This window comes from Chaetodon trifascialis, chromosome 10 (genome assembly GCF_039877785.1).
Source record: "Chaetodon trifascialis isolate fChaTrf1 chromosome 10, fChaTrf1.hap1, whole genome shotgun sequence".
Taxonomy (NCBI): Eukaryota; Metazoa; Chordata; class Actinopteri; order Chaetodontiformes; family Chaetodontidae; genus Chaetodon; species Chaetodon trifascialis.
Genome location: NC_092065.1, coordinates 9,939,548 through 9,955,919, shown reverse-complemented (window position 1 = coordinate 9,955,919; position 16,372 = coordinate 9,939,548). Strand labels below are relative to the sequence as shown.

Genomic DNA, 16,372 nt, shown 5'->3' with positions numbered 1-16,372 from the left:
AGCTCAGCAGACTGACAGGAAAATAATAGTAAAACATTAAGATAAGGTAAAGAACAACAATGAGAAAGTATTGATATTCAAAACTCAGTTTATTATGTTTGTGATACTTCGATAAACAGTCCCCTGTATAACTGTACACTAAACTACAATAAAATAATTACAGTAAATATGAAATTACAGCCATTGGACAACTGCATGAAAAGGAATACATTCTAAGAATTTAAACACGTTTTGATATATTGGTATTTAGATATATAGTGTGGGACCACAGGTTCAGGGTGTCTGCAGTGACTGAATGTGCACATAGAGCAGAACGTGGCTTTCATGGCTGGAAACCAACAGAGGTAAACCACATTTCAAAATCACAGGGATGGAAAATCAACATCATGTATTTTTAGGTTACCTCTAAATGTGCTTTCTTTACATCTGAATAATATTGGCAGGTGAGTTGCTGATAGGAATTGAGAAGGCTTTTGGATGCATGTGGTTTGGAATGAAAGTACACAAATTTGCTTGAAACTACAAATTTGTACTTTTGCTTGTAATGCTTTATGCCAATGCTCCTGCATTTCCAATGTTATTTTTGAATCGTCATCAGACTTAACTAATATTAATTTTTTATTGCCAATCTAATTATTCTCACTCTCACTCATATCCTTGTTTCATCCAACATTTTGCATTTACAGAGAAGCCACAAATGCCCATCCTGCCTTCTGTCTTTTCCCAGTCTGTAGCATGAGTAGGTCTAGCCAAGAGAAGCTGAGGCCTTCATGCACACCTACCTGCTTCTTCTAGAGAAGCATTTGTTTCCCTATATCCCATTTTCTTCCACAGACTGCACTCCTCCATCAGATTTTTGTGCAAAAAAAACAAATAAATAAATGAGTAATGTCCTTTATGTGGGCACATACATCACTTTATTGTGTCACTTCTATCCTAGACTGATGCTAGTCACTACCAATGCTATTTTCTGCAATGTACATTTTACATCTTAAGTAACCATAAGTACTTCTGTGCAATTCTCTTTCAATCATACTGTAATACAAGCGTGCCGTTTGGTATAATTATTCTCTGAAATATGTAAATTTACCCTGGCCATGACATTGGAGTATATACAAAGCTATTGATATGCCCTATGTACAACCAAAACTGAGTCTCTATCTGTGTGATTGTACTCTAGCAAACAGAAAAGTTGGGGTGTCTTCAGTAAGTCTGTCTACCATTTAATCTTCTGTGTCTTCATCCTTAAGCCCAGATCTGGAAAAAAAAAAAGAATCAGCAGACATTACAAGCTGTAACCACAAAAGTCACTGCAGACTGGAAAGTCAGATCAGAAGAAAATAACAGACAGCTCATACCCGAAGAGTGTGGTCCCAGGAACCTGTGCTGAAGGCCGTCCCATCAGGGGAAACGCGCAGCGTGCTGACACGGTTCTCATGTCCAAACAGAATGGAGACCCGTGTTCCTTTGAGAACATCCCAAACATTTATGGTGTAGTCGTTGTAGCCGCCAAACAGTAGTCGTCCTGAAAGATACAAAAAACAAAATGCTTTTAACAGGGTGACTCTGATATAACCTAAAATGTTGTAATAATGCTCATCAAATGCTATTTGGTTGAATAACAAGAACAACAGAGAAGTAACAAAGGGTATAATTCTCACCACTGAGAGAGAAGTCAACACTAGACACCCCAAATATGATGCTCTCTTTGGAATAAATCGCCACTTCTCTGTCTGCCCTTAAGTCATACAGGCGGCACTGTAACAAAGGTTGAATTTTAACATGTTTTCAATTGCACCTTGAGTGGTAAATGTCTGATTACTTACTGTAGCATCATCTGAGCCAGATGCAAATGCATCTCCACTGGGATAGTATCTAAAAGAAGGCACAAAGAGCCATGGTTAGGAACAAATTACGCTTATAAAGGCCCGATGGGAAAGATTTGAATATATTAGACTTTTAGCGACTCTCAGTAGTCATATGGAAATAGATGGAGAATTAATGGGCTAAAAGCAGCACACAGATTTCACCAATTTTCACCTTTATCGTCTCATTTTTCTACAAACAACAACACAGGCTATCCCAATCATTTAAAAGATGCTAAAACACATACAAAATTTGCATAGAGGATTTAAAATATTCAGCATTTTTCTCACTGAATGATTAATGCAGAAATATACTCTCACATCAGAGCTCAAAGCCAACCACTTACCGCACACTGTTGATGTCCGATTCATGAGTTTCAAAGGACTGAATACACTGTCCTGAACGCATGTCCCACACATTCGCCTTCTTATCACAGCCCTGCAATAACACAGAACCATGCAAAATGTTTGAAATAATTCAGTGACATTAAAATAGTCATAAGATGCAATGACAGAGGAGGAGGAGGAGGAGGAGGAGGAGGAGCTGGCATCCTCACCCCTGAAACAAACGTGTTTCCAGTCTCAGAGGGGGCCAGGTCCAGACAGAGCACGTCTGCTGCGTGTCCATGGAAACTCTGCAACAGCTGCCCACTCTCAACGTCCCATAATGCACACGTTCCATCCCCGCTGGACGTCAGGATCTGTAACACCAGCGGACAGTGAGGAGGAAGAACAAGGGCTGCTCTGAAGTTCAGTAAAAATGGGCTAACATGCGGCTATAAATGGATTGTCTTTGCTGCGTGAAACGTCATGTGACCAGGACATCAAACCAGGAGCAACTGGCTGTTGTGAATTATTAACAAAGCTCTTTTCACTGGAATATGGAGAGCAGTGATTTCTGATTAATAATGAGCCAGAAATAGTGACGAATAGAAAGAAAGCTGTGTTTGCAGGAACCTAAACGTTAGTAAAAAAGTGGGAAAACATGAATCACATGACTATAATATTTCTATGTTTCATTCAGTTGCTTTTGGTGTTTTTATGGACGTTTTTTTTTGGGTGTGGTGGATATTCTCACCTGCATATCCGAGTTGGTGAAGCTACACGCAGACAGGTAGTTTGTGTGCATGGCCACGGATTTCTTCTTGGCAGCCAAGTTCTCATTCTTGTCCAGAGACAGAGGATACACAGAGCACTTGTTGTCCAGGCCCCTGCGACAGAAAACAAGCCCATTTGAACAACAGAAAACCATTGAGATGACACATCACATTTGAGACGATCACGGGTAGAAAGACACTCACCCACAAGCCACAGCACAGCCGGAGGGGGCGTAGGCGCAGGCCATCACCCAGGTGCAGGGCATTGTCACAGCATGCTCCTAATGAACATCAAAAGACAAAGCTGCATGAGCCGCACCGGGACAGTGAGATGAAACAAAATCATTAGGCATAATTAGAGCAGCACAGTGAGCGTTAGGCTGGTCGACATGAGCAGTTCAAAATCAGACCCTTTAAAAGACATTTTTAGACATTCATGAGGTCAATTTTCTAAGCTGGCACCAATTTCTATTGTCCCTTCCTCTCCATCCTCGTTCATAAAAATGCATCTTTTGCTTTACAGCGCACTGTAGATATCCTGTTCATGTGCAAATCCTCTATGTCTGCTCCTGTCTGTTATGTCTCAGAGTTAATTTTCTACATATATCAAGAAAATTCTCAATCAGACGCTCAGCAGATGATTTTTCTATAAAATCACAACATTTGGTAACATTCACAATGATTTAAAGACTCTACATACCAGTTTATGTGAACTGACGATATTCATAAACCATATTTGAGAAGCTCCACACACACATACTCTTCTCTTTCATATGTATGAATTTAAATATCTGATTGCGTTAAAAGGAAGGAAGGAAAAAAAAATTTTCAATCTCAGCGTCTTTCATTCAGTGGTAAAACACCTGCATGTTGAAAAAGAGAAGTTACCTTGTTGGTAGTGAAAGCATCCCACACAATCACTTTTCCATCCTGCATCAGAAGATTAGAAATTAGTACGGTATAAAACACATTCATCCAATTACAAACATGGCTCTCTGAGTAACTGGGATACTGGGATTAAAAGCAGAGTGTGTGACCTGTGAGGAGCTGACGATCCTCCTCTTGTCCTTACACCAGTCCATACACAGAACTTTGTTGCCATGTCCCTTCAGAGTTCTCCGGGTCTTCATGACAAACTGACCCAGGCCCTCCACCTTCTCTGCCACCTGATGTACTGCACACACACACACACACACACACACACACACACACACACACACACACACACACACACACACACACGCACATGCACACATGCACAATACATTAACCCCCCTTCTGTATACATCCTCTGTTAATATTCCCAGCAGCAGTGAGGATTAAACACAGTGGGCCTTGGCATGAATATGTTGAATTAACCTTTGATTAATCTGTCTTGTTCTCCATTAGCTCCTCGTAAAACAAGTAAATACAAATAACCTGTTTATTTGTCACATTTTTGATTTAATATCTCTGGCGTATGGCTGAGACATGATTGGACAAAACCACAGGGCTGCATGGAGGGATGCAAGCACCGGGCTGTAAAATGGGAGGCAAACAAACAGCCCGCTTTAGTCCAATCAGAGGTAACGTCGGGCCAATTGTCACTTTGACCAAATTCGCATCCCTGCACCGCTGACGACATCTGTCCTCTCGCTAGAACACATTCGCCTGTAAATGGGACATTTGCGGCTATTTGTCCCGTCACACTGTTATCGCAGAGGTGAACCGAGGCCTCTCCATTTTTCAGTACTCACGCTCGACGTCGTGCAGTTTCGCTCTTTCCTCCTCCAGCTTCGACTTCAGCGTCTCCGACTCCGTTTTGAGATGGGCCAGAGTCTCGTTCAGCTGTACCTCCTGTGTCGCCATTTCAGGGATTAGAGGGGATCTCATATATTTCCTTTGTGCAGGCAGCGATCGGCAGCGAAAAGGCTTAAAGCAGAGCTAACAGCTGATGCTGCTGTCATGACGTCAGAGGGAGAAGATGCTCCTCCAGAGGAGGAGGAGGAGGAGGAGGAGGAGGAGGAGGATCCTGCATCCTGGTAATGCTGTTGCTCCATAGGGGCTGCCTGCATCCTCAGCAGCAACACGGCCCCACGCCTACTCTACAGCTGAATAATGCATTCAAATACATATTCAAAAACGACGTGGAAAACACAAAGCAGATACAGAAGGTACATTTTTAGCACATAAGACCAATTACTTCAATGCAATCACAGTACCATATTGAATAGTTGTTACAAGGGATGTATTTTTAAAGAAATAATTATAATGTTGAATAATCCTGCGACGATTCAAAACACTGTTGAGTTCATTTTCACATTTTAACACTGAGGTCCTTGTTTTTTTGTTTTGTTTTGTTTTTAATAAAATAAAGAAGAGGAATATTCTACAGTTAAAATCAAATAAACACAGCTGGTATTTAACTGGCTCATATTACAGTATTTTTAGACTCGCTATATTCAAATTTGAAGAACGCAAAAGAGAAAAGAAAAAAACAGAAATTACTCATTTTTGTCCCACCGGACTTTCACTCGGAGCAGCAAAGAAGGCTCTGCAACTGCATTTATGCCTGGATGTTGACAGGGCAGCTGCCTTCAGATGGATTGTTTTGTCTGACTAACAGGCAAAAAAAACAGTGAAATTCAGTTTACAATGACAAAAAAGCAATAAAATAAGCAAATCCTCAAACTGGAGAAGATGAATTTTCTGTGCATTAATCAATTACTGGCTGCAGCTCTGATAAAATTACCAATTTTTTTTTTGAAGTGATATGAAAATGCAAGCAAGCAAGAGATTTTCTTTTGGATGTGGACGTTACCTGGCCACAGCCCTGAATTTAAAATATCTGGTGTACACTGTTTACATATTTATATGTACAATAAGACAAGCCAAATGTCACACTGGACTATGAATCAGTCGTGAGGAGTGAGAGGTCAAAGGCTGGCTGTGTCAGATCCTGGTTAGGAAACCCAGATGAAGGCTGCTGGGGACCTGCAACAGCTCCAGAGCCTGCGACGACGGGCAGAAAGGAAACGTGACCTGGAAGCGGTAGTCTGAGTCCAGCATGAGCTGTGTGGAGCCGTCACGATCTTGTAGTAATGACTGCAACAAGGAGCAGATTGGCAGATTCAGTGAGGTGCAAGTGTGGCAGGAAAACAAGTCCTTCATGGCAGTAAAAACGAGCACAGCTCACCTGAACTTTGCGGACAAATGACGACGTCACCCTTTTCTCAAAGTCGTCAATGGGCGTGTAGGAGTTCAAAATCTTGACGATCTAAAAATTTGAATGTGAGTTTTGTTTCACATTAGTATGAAGCTGTTTATTTATACATATATAGATATATACAAATGTGTGGCATGAATAAAGCACCTGCACGGGGTTGAGTTCGGTGCATTTTTCAGTGATCTCCTTGGCGTCGTCATCAGTGGACTTGTTGACTTGCAGTAGCCAGGCGGCCTGAGACAACGGCCTCAAAGTGTCTATAGCATTAGAGCTTTGCAGCTCCTTCTCCTTCAGCCATTCCTCCAGGTAACTGATATTGCACCTAAACAAACAGAGAAGCCATGAACTAAGTTTTGTCTGAAAATAAATAAATAATTAAAAAATAAATAAAAATAACCACAGACCTGATTTGCATCCCTTTCCTGCAGGAACACATGTCTTTGCGCAGCATGATGCTGTTGAGGGTGGTCGCACCAACTATGAAGAAGAGCTGCTTCACGGCCTGTTTGATGAGGCCCTGCTCCATGCCATGCTGGCTCATGGTGGAGTGGAAGACGCTGAGCTGCTGAACGATGGAGGAGATGGTGCACGTCTCCAAGTCCTCGTAGGTGCTGTTGGAGCGCTTCCTGAAGCCCGTCGGCTTCATGCTGGAGATCCCCTGCAAACTCTCGTGCTCCAGCATACCAGGTACTGCCGGACAAGAAGGCAAAGCATTTTAGGTTGCTTACAATGCTCTCAAAATCTGCATGTGATGAATTTTGTAATACCAATTGCAGGAGTGAGGCTCTTTTCCATGATCGTGATAAACTGGTGGTAGATGTGGATGGCCAGGTCGCTGAGAATCTGTCTGTGTTCTGACAAATCAAAGTTCTGCAGGCAGTTCTTCTTCTGGCGAGGAGTGCTTTGTTTCATGAACTCCTTTTGAGAACAGAAAGGAAAACAAGGGAATGTCAAAATATGCCTGCTACTGTATATGACGCCACGGACACACAAAACCATGATAAACACAGTAAACACACACCTCCTCCCCGCTGTACTGCTTCAGACAGTTGAGCAGCTGAAACGTGTTTGAGAGCCAGAACGACAGCAACTCAAAGTCTTTTTGGTGAGTCTGAAATGAAAAAGTGTCAGGTGCTTTTTGCTTTCATTTATTTTTAGCAACCCAATGATATTTTTATATATTTAAGATATTTTAATTATGCAGCTTGCTTTTCAGATCATCAATAACACAAGATGAAAAAATGGATTTAAAGTAAACTGCTGCCAACACACAAGCAGTCTTATCTTAAATAAGGATCTGAATTATTGCTTTAGGATTAAATTCATTATTTATTCAGCCAATCTACAGCAGAGATAAAGGCTAATAGACACAGAATTAACCTCACCATGATGACCTTTTTGACAGCACCAATGATAGCATTCATAATAGACTTGAGTTTGGTTTCATCGTTCAGGAAGTCGGCATGGCGGACGCACATGAAGAGGATGTAAGCTGGCAGGCCGGGGATCATATTGACCACCACACCTCTGGGCTTCAGGTCTGTCAAAGTTCATCAAGTTATTCTGTGTCCCTGCACAAACACTGTTGCTTTCAAAGTCAAACTCATAAAATGAACAGGTTTAACAGAAATGATACAGAGGACGAATACCCAGAATGATGTTTTGAATGAGCCTGGGTTCGTCCTCTCTCTTGTACTCCAGCATGCCGAGGTAGTCTTTGGGAATGGCAGGCGCAGGCGTTTGCTTCGCTGTGTGAGAGACATGACAGTGATGAGCATGAAGATTGATTTGATTTGATAGAAGCCACGGTGCTACCTTTCTGTGACGTTTCAAGGCTCTTTATTTGATTGTGGAGTTTCTTTATTAATCTGTCTTTCTGGTCGAGCAGCTCCTCAAAGTCCTGAAAGAGAAGAACTCGTTACTGTCTTTCATGGCAAGACAAGACATGCATTCACACACTATTGATCCACACACACCATATTCTCAGCAGTTAGCCGTGAAGTCTCCTGTCTCAGTTTGTTCTTGGCCTCGCTCTCCATCAGCTGCTGTCTCTTCAAGTGATCATTCTCCTCCTCCAGCTCCTCTATTTGGCCGAGAAGCTCCCTCTTCAACTCCTCCAGCTCCTCAACTTTCTCCTCGAAGTGCCTAGAAAGCAACAAAAATCAGCACGACCCAGAAAAGACCCACACTTCTTTAATCAAGACTCCAATCTGAGTATTTCTACCTTCGCTGTGAGCTCTCTTCTTTAATCTTCCTCTGAAGAACGTGAGTGATCTCCTCAGTTTTTTCTATTGGGTGGCAAAAAAATAAAAGAAGTAAAATACTAATGTGCAGAAGAGCTTCATAGTGAAATGGATGGAAAAAAACACACAGATCTACCCGTTAGCTCTCTGCTCTGCTCTTCTACATGGGTCTCCAGTTCTTGTTTTTGTCTCTGCAGCTCTGAAACCTGCAGTTTAAGCTCTGGTATAACCTGCAGATCACATTAAATAAAGGGAAAAGCAAGAATCAAAGTACATTCTGCAGCTTATGTCTCCTAGTGTGCGACACATGGAATCAAGAAAGCCATGACGCACTGAGTTCTCACTGCTGAGCCGGGACACCTCTTGGCGAATATTCTCGTTGATGTTGCTTTTCTCCTGGAACAGGTTTTGTAGCTTGCTGTTCTCATTTTGAAGGTGGTCCACTTTCAATTTCAAGCCCTCCACCTGGGTCTCATGGCTTTCCTTCTGTTCCCGCTGGTGCTTTTCCAGTATTCTGCCATCACAGGTGGAAACATGTCAAACAAAGGTTTGCCACACAGGAACAGACTGGACAGCACAGATTTAGGTGAGTGGACTGCTGCTGCTTGGCAAGTAAAAAATAGACCTGGTGGCTTTCTGTAGGCCATCAAAGGCTTCCAGCAAGTCTTCGACTTCGTAAATCTCCTCAGAGTTGTCTGGAGTTAGCCTTCAGAGAAACAATGTGTGAGATTAAATGCCTAAAGCAGGTATAGAACAACGACAGGAGAGAAGGGGGAAACTTAAAACGTCTGGATTACCCCAAAAGAACCTCCTCTTCAACAACGCCACCAAGAAGCTGTCTCGTGATATCCTTCATTTTAACTGCAGAAAAATATTCAGGGATCATCATCAAAGTATTGTACGTAACTGAAATGAAGGTGTCCCAGTCAAAGCCTTTACCTCGGGCTTGTTCCGACTGCTGCTTCATCTTTCGGTCCATGTTGTTCCTCTGATTTTGCAGGTTGTTGAGATCTCTGCGTAGCTCGGGAATGACCTTGACATGTTTGGTGAGCTGGACGACCTGGTCCTGCAGGTCAGAGTTCACCTGGCCTCCCTCCTCCATCTTCCTCTGCAGGCTGACTCTCTCCTCTTTCAGTCTCTTTATCTCCTCCTTCAGAGTTTCCACCTCCTTCTCGTGGTCTTGTTTCAGGATCTCAATGTTGTTCTCTGCAATCCTGCCAAGAGTCATCTCATCAGCTACCTGAATAAACTGAAAAAGCTGAGCCAAAGTTTGCTCTGGCACAGAAAGATTTGCTCTATGCTGTAGATGAGGCAGATTGCACACTTTCATCACTTACTTTCTGAGCCGTGCTTCATTTTCTTTCTCTTCCAGAAGATTCCTCTTTATTTGATCAAAGCTCTCTGTAATAAATGTTAAACCGGTCACAAATTCGGTACAAATTAGAATAAGAGTAGCATACAGAGGACTCTTTATTCCTTTTTACCTTTGGACTCTTTGGTGGAAGCTTCAAACTTCCTTTCCAAGTTCTGTTTTTCAAGGTTTACTGCATCTTTTTCCTTTTGAAGCTGCGCAATCGTCTGGAGCAACAACAAATACGAAGGGCTCAGAAAGACAAAACACAAACAACTGTTTGAAATTTTAAGCATCAACTTCAAGACTGACCAGAGTAGCATCTTCTTTCGCTTTCTTCTCTCTTGCCTCCAAAAATGCCTTCTGATTGGTTAGTTTTTCCAGCTGTGCCTCCAGACCCTGAAGTCTGTCTGTGGTTTGAGAGTGGGAGTTGGCCACGCTTGTCAGTCTTTCCATCAATCCACGGTTCTCTTTGTTCTGTGAGGACACATGGATTCAGTTATGTCCTCTATAGAAAAGCCGCAGCCGGAGAAACTTTGGAAGCATCTTTACCTGCTCTTCAATCTTCTTTCTGAGCTGCTGCACCCTGTACGAGAGCTGAACATTAAGCACCAGCCGACGCATGGTTTGAAAACGCCGCCGTGCCAGCCAGGCTCTGGCATACTTCTGTAGAACCAGGGCTTTCTGCTCCTCCACCATCTGAGCATTAACAATGTGATAGCAGGGCAAGAATTACATGTGGTTACATCTGTACTTTCATCATGCTGCAACCCCGATTCCAAAAAAGTTGGGACGCTGTGTAAAAGCTAAATAAAAACAGAATGCACTCAATAGCAATTGAACTGCCCATGTAGCAACCTTTATAACAACCTAACATCCTTTATACAATCATGTGTTCACAAAGTGGTGAACCTCGCTCCATCCTTGCTTGCGAACGACTGAACCTTTCCAGGATGCTCCTTTCAAACCCAATCATGATTCTATCACCTGTTACCAATCAACCTGTTTACCTGTGGAATCTTCCAAACAGGTGTTTTTGGAGCGTTCCACAGCTTTCCCAGTCCCAATATGTTGCTGCATCAAATTCAGAATAAGCATGTATTTACAAAAGTCAATAAAGTTGACAGGGTAAAAAATTAAATATGCTGTCTTTTTACTGTTTTCAGTTGAATATATGTCAAAAATGATGAGCAAATGATCACACTCTTATTTATGTCTCAACTTTTTGGGATCGGGGTTGTAAATGATTAATGAATTAATCTTCAGTTACAGACCTTCTTGTGCTGTTTACGGGCCACCCAACCCCGTGTGAAGGCCTGGATGGTGATGGTGGCCAGATGGACTACCTGGTAGATCTGTCTCATGCGGTAACCTCTCCAGTGCCTCTGGATCACCACTGATGCCCAGGCCTGCTTCAGTGTTGCAGCGCTCACTGTTTTGCTGCAGGTTCACAAACAAAACAGGACCCTGTCAGACCCCGAGCAGATACAATAAAGCATGCAGGACAGCCAAAAAACTGCAAAACTGCAAGTGAACGCCTCTAACCGGACTGTCCTCTTTCCACGGATGTACTCTTGGAGAATGATGGCTGCCTCTCTGATGCGCAAGTACTTCCTCCTCTGGCTCCACCCGCGGACGTGTTTCTGGATGGTCACGCAGGCTCCCCTCAGCCGGTCCAGGCGCAGCTTCTCGAGATAAGCTACCTGACCGGCTCGGAAGAAGATCTTTGTCCGACCAAACTTGTACTGGTTGGGGTCCTACCGATCAAGCCATGAGTCCAAAATGATACACAAAAATGCAGCACATGATAATAATGCATGATTGTATCTATAGGCAAAGCAAAAGCGGCGGCTAACCTGAATCAACCTCTGCAACACGTTCTTGCAGGTCTGTTTCCTGTCGTTGAGGTCGGCCTCCTGATGTGACATTAGGATACTGTATCGGCTGTAAAACTCAATGTACGTCCACCTGCGAACATCATTATCTGTCATTACAACAAGATCATACAGAAATGAGAAAATTGTGATTTGGCCCTTGTAGAATCTACTAATAGAGGATCACCTGGACGGATAGCTCTGTGCACTGATACGAATAGTTTCAAGGACTCCACAGGCTCGCAGCTGCTGCACCACCCTCCTGGAGTCATATCTCAAAAAGCAAGCAAACACTCACGTAAAACCAAAAACATGGTGAACACAGAGTGGATCATGTCAACCACAGTTTCATCAGTACTCACTCAAACGGGAGCTTTTCATCATTGGGCTTAATGCAGCGCACATAGTGAGGGGTGGTTGCATTCAGTGTTTCCATCAGTAAAGAGAGGGAGCTGCGGAACTACATTCAACCACAAAGTTCATGAGAAGGGATAAAAATACAAACTGGTAAATGCAGAAAATGAAACTTCAGTGAGAGAGTTCAAATCTCCAGTGAGTAAATATTTTCACCTTATCTCCCACAGAGGTTCTCAGCTGTTTATTGGCTGGCTTCACTCCAGGCCGGGCAGGCCTCACTTTGATACCTTTACTGTTCGCAGTGCTTTTCTCCTCCTCTTGGAAAAAGTTGGCCAGAAAAGGAAACTGATAACAGTTGCAGGCAGGAGGAATGTGTTAAAACGAGATAAAACAAGGCTGCATGGGCAGGCTTTCCTGATACATGTGTGTTGATTTTTAACCACTGTGATATTACCTTACTGTCTCTCATAATGTCGACCAGTTCTTCATAGAGAGTGTCTCTGTTCTTTTCAAGAAATCCTCTGCACTGATATTCCACCTGTTAAAGGAATATTATAGTATTAATAGTATTAAATATTAATAGTTAATAACAGTAAGAGTCATTTTTGTGCAGCACGACACAGGAAATGTGTTTCTCCAGACAGCACCTTGTCTGCAAAGTGTTGAATCACAAACGCCTCACTTGATAATTTGGGTTTCTCAAACAGAGGACTGGGCTCAAGGTAGGTGAAAAGCTTTTGGAGCCAGCTTTGATCAGTGCCCTGAGGAAACTTAAAAGTAAAAACATGTATGAACAGGAGGTACAGCAATCATAAAAATCACTAAAGAAGAGAAAATGTGGAAAAGCTAATGTCACGTCCTTTCAATTACCAAACATTCCTCATCAAGCAAGTCAAGGATCCCCATCTTTGCTTCAATCAGATCGATGACCGGCTGATTGTCATAGAAATCTATCAGCGTCCATGGGATGTCCTCTTTCATGTACTCCTCTTGCTCCAGCTTGAACACATGCTGATTGAAGAAAGACAAGAGAATAACCCTCTGCGCTGATAAAGGGATGTATGCAGTGTTCTGCAGCGATGATGGGACGACTGCCATGCTTACCAAGTTAAACTGCTGTTGAAGCTTTTCATTTGCATAGTTGATACAAAACTGCTCGAAGCTGTTGATGTCAAACGTTTCAAACCTGAGGACAAAAGGACATCAAGATCACATCAACAGCGGCAGCTAAAGTGACCTGAATTACCAAACAGCTGAGGATAAAAAGTGTTGTATCTGCCTTACCCATAAATGTCCAGAACGCCTATGAAAGCGTGCTGCTTTCCTGCAACCTGCAGGGCTCTGTTTATCCTGTTGATGATACAGTCAAACAGGTGGGCATAGATCTGCTTGGCGAGGGCATCTCTGGCATTCACTGCCCGCTCTTTGGGCACCGGCTTCACCACCGTCTCAGCCACCAGAACAATCCTCCGATGGCACAGCCAACGCACCAACCCATCCACGCTCACACTCAGCAACTCACAGAAGACCAGCAGGTGTGGATCACTGGGCTGGAAGATGCACAAATCAAATTTTGCATTGAGCCCGGTGCAAGTTTTCAGATCGAAACAAAAAGCAATTTAGGGCTCGGAGAGTTGAGACTCACAGGAACTGATGATTTGTCACTTCCAGAGCTTCTGATCTCCACGTTTCCCAAATGCAGGATGGCCGCTAAAACTTTGAACACATCTGACTGGAAGACCTCTGTCAACCCTGAAGGAAGCACAGAGGAAGGTAAAGCTAGCATAAAAGTTCAAACACTGAGAGCAGTTGGAGTCTGACAGCTGAGGTGTTTTTGTACCCAGCAGTGAGAAGGTCCGTCGGGTCTCCTCCATGTCTTTCTTGTCATCTACACCTTCAATGGCGATCTCACCACCCATGCAGGTGTACTGGAACTTATCTGCACTCACTGCAGAGAATGTAGAATCAGGTGCATTTACAATAAAATAACCTATCAATAAATATGTTTATGTTTGTAAGACTGCTGTAAGCCAATCAGATTAAACAACCTGCAGAGTAAACCCTGAGTGCAAACACTCACACAGTCGTAGACTCTTGAACTCTGGCAGGTGAGCACAGGAGCACATCTGGTAGAATATGTGATAGTTTCGCTCGTTGTCTGCCTGAATAAAACAAGAACAGCATTATTGTGGTTCAGATATAAGACATTTAGATATCTATAGCATCTTCAGCTCATACACTACCTGAAAAATCACTCTGGATTTCTCTAAGAGATAGGTCCTCATGTTCGCTCCGGTAATCCGGTACCTCTTGTCAAAGCTGATCTCTGTGTACTTCCCAAAACGGCTACTGTTGTCATTCCGGGTGGTCTTTGCATTTCCTATCGCCTGAGAGAAAATCACCTCAGATCATCAGTCGTCTTTTCAAGTTATCACAACGACATGTTTTAATGAATGCATTAGGTGAATGAAAATGGCAGCTGATGAGTTTAACATTGTCACAGCACTGAAACATGGATCCTTTGTCAACTCAGTGCAGAGAATGGTGATGGGTTGCCTGTGAGAGGGGCTTCTGGTCCAGTCAAATCATACCTCTGTTATTGGATTGGAAGCCAGGACTTTGTCTTCAACCCGAGTCTTACTTCCAGATTTGCTTACAACCGCAAAGTACCTCATAGCGTATCTAGCAGACACAGTTTTACCGGCTCCAGATTCACCGCTGACGATGATAGACTGGTTCTTGTGGTTTCTGAGAAAAAAAGGGGGTATGTACACTGTTAATAATAAGACTGTATATTCGACTTTATGTGATCACTTCAGCTTTGACTTACCTGGCCATCTGTTTGTAAGCCTCCTCTGCCACTGCAAATATATGAGGGTCCATGTCTCCCATGTTCTGGCCTGAGTAGGCGTGAATGATTGCATCTCCATAGATATGCAGCTGTTTGTACGGATTTACAGCCACCAGTATAATACCTGAAAATGAGGAAACAGCACAGGCTGAGCCAAGAGCACAAGCTGCCGACTACCTGCACCTCAGTGCTTACATATAATCTGACAGCCAAATTTGTTTCAACAGTACCGCAGTAGGTATAGATGATTTTGGACTCCACAAATCGCACTTTGAGATTATGCAACACTGCAGGCTCATGCAGGTAGCTGAGAGCGGTGAGGTCGTTCTCCCCCACCAAGATGTCCGGGTTGCGAAGAGGAGGGAGTTGTGGTTTTGATGGGTCAACAGGGTAGTGCTGCTTCTGTACGGTGACAGGTGGTGTAAAAGAGTCAGCTGCTGCTTCTCACCATCATAAAACCTGCTGCAGTTGCGTGTGAGGGTTTTATTGGTCACATTTTACTTACTGTGCCATCTTCAAGGAGCAACTCAAGAACGGTGTCCCCAGAATGAAAGTTTCTGATAATCTCGGCTGATTTCCACACATGTTCTGCATCTGCTATCCACACTCTGTTGTACTAAGGGGAAAAGATTTCAGTGGTGACAAGTTATTAATTTAAGTTTTTACTATTTAGTTATTACAGAATATAACATTGTGTTAATGTAATGCTATTCTCTGTGTGTTTACTTAATTAACTAGGAGGTATTTCATCATAGTTCACATCTATATTAACAGCTCATACAGATTAAAAATTGAGGAGGAGTAAAGAGCTGAGCATTTAAACTTTAAATGCCTTTGGGTCCATCCTCCTCTACATCTCTGCAACTTCCCTGAGCCCTGACAAAGTTTCCATATGTCTCTGTAAAACAACGTGGGGGGATTATTATCTCTACTGTAATAAAAAGTGAGCTGTTCTCTTACCTCGGTGTACAGTTCCCACAGAGCCATCTTTAGGCATTACGGTTTTGACTTCTCGTCAGTTAGTATTTGTTTACCACCTGCTGTGTCACTGTACTTTCCAGGTTACCAACAAACTTCTTCCCTGAGCCTCGCAACTATAGCAGTCAAGCGACATAAAGTTACATCGCTGTTCCGGTTATTTTCAAAATAATACAGAATTAAAAATCTTCGAGGAGGTCTATATTTTGCCTTTATTATCCTTTAAATATTAACCTAAGTATATGTCTGCCAGGTTAAACGAAGCTTCAATAATATGCACTACTAAGATTACACTGTGTATGTATTAAATACTTTAGAATTGTTTTCACAGGGTTGGAAAGTTTCCAACGCCAATGGAAACCAGTTATGCGAAGGACAAACCTGATGCTTTTATTCTGAAGGCGACATCTCTCGTATTCCAGGTGCGTCTCATGTCTTCCTGGATGACTTGTCGCTCACCTGCTGCGGACTTTGGCTGTGTGACTCCGCCCTCCCGTCTTGTGACAGCGGCTTGCCGGAGTGGGTGTGCTCGTTTGATCAAGGATCGAGAC

The 16,372-nt window shown here is 42.9% G+C and overlaps 2 protein-coding genes across 2 annotated transcripts; both read right to left on the bottom strand.

Annotated features, from left to right (window-relative positions):
• Positions 1–70: 70 nt before the first annotated feature.
• Positions 71–5,020, bottom strand: gnb5a (guanine nucleotide binding protein (G protein), beta 5a). Its single transcript, XM_070972342.1, has 11 exons — positions 4,699–5,020; positions 4,000–4,136; positions 3,851–3,892; positions 3,167–3,243; positions 2,944–3,076; positions 2,423–2,566; positions 2,213–2,304; positions 1,827–1,875; positions 1,662–1,758; positions 1,359–1,525; positions 71–1,257 (listed from the first exon to the last, which is right to left on the bottom strand). Exons 1-11 carry the CDS (start codon positions 4,832–4,834, stop codon positions 1,246–1,248), a joined length of 1,086 nt encoding a protein of 361 aa, XP_070828443.1. The 5' UTR covers positions 4,835–5,020; the 3' UTR covers positions 71–1,245.
• A 759-nt stretch (positions 5,021–5,779) lies between these two features.
• Positions 5,780–15,871, bottom strand: myo5c (myosin VC). The gene is made up of 40 exons (XM_070971441.1): positions 15,804–15,871; positions 15,349–15,459; positions 15,074–15,245; positions 14,823–14,967; positions 14,584–14,740; positions 14,236–14,379; positions 14,073–14,154; positions 13,833–13,940; positions 13,638–13,744; positions 13,277–13,542; positions 13,097–13,178; positions 12,863–13,003; positions 12,640–12,762; positions 12,447–12,530; positions 12,206–12,337; positions 11,998–12,095; positions 11,823–11,909; positions 11,618–11,729; positions 11,307–11,518; positions 11,036–11,201; positions 10,314–10,460; positions 10,074–10,238; positions 9,895–9,988; positions 9,748–9,811; positions 9,350–9,624; positions 9,208–9,271; positions 9,036–9,116; positions 8,744–8,924; positions 8,547–8,640; positions 8,392–8,455; positions 8,144–8,312; positions 7,983–8,067; positions 7,817–7,915; positions 7,553–7,707; positions 7,189–7,278; positions 6,935–7,085; positions 6,572–6,857; positions 6,315–6,489; positions 6,138–6,218; positions 5,780–6,046 (listed from the first exon to the last, which is right to left on the bottom strand). The coding sequence occupies exons 1-40, from the start codon at positions 15,828–15,830 to the stop codon at positions 5,894–5,896; spliced, it is 5,229 nt and encodes a 1,742-aa protein (XP_070827542.1). The 5' UTR covers positions 15,831–15,871; the 3' UTR covers positions 5,780–5,893.
• Between the last annotated feature and the right edge of the window lie 501 nt (positions 15,872–16,372).

Coding starts and splice junctions, on each gene's coding strand:
- gnb5a (XM_070972342.1), bottom strand. CDS start 4,834: ATGAGATCCCCTCTAATCCCTGAAATGGCGACACAGGAGGTACAGCTG. Junction 3,244..3,850: donor ATGCTTTCACTACCAACAAG/GTAACTTCTCTT, acceptor GATGTTCATTAG/GAGCATGCTGTGACAATGCC. Junction 1,876..2,212: donor TCGGACATCAACAGTGTGCG/GTAAGTGGTTGG, acceptor GCCTTCTTTTAG/ATACTATCCCAGTGGAGATG.
- myo5c (XM_070971441.1), bottom strand. CDS start 15,830: ATGGCTCTGTGGGAACTGTACACCGAG. Junction 15,460..15,803: donor TGTGGGAACTGTACACCGAG/GTAAGAGAACAG, acceptor TTTTCCCCTTAG/TACAACAGAGTGTGGATAGC. Junction 6,858..6,934: donor GAGCCTCACTCCTGCAATTG/GTATTACAAAAT, acceptor CTTGTCCGGCAG/TACCTGGTATGCTGGAGCAC.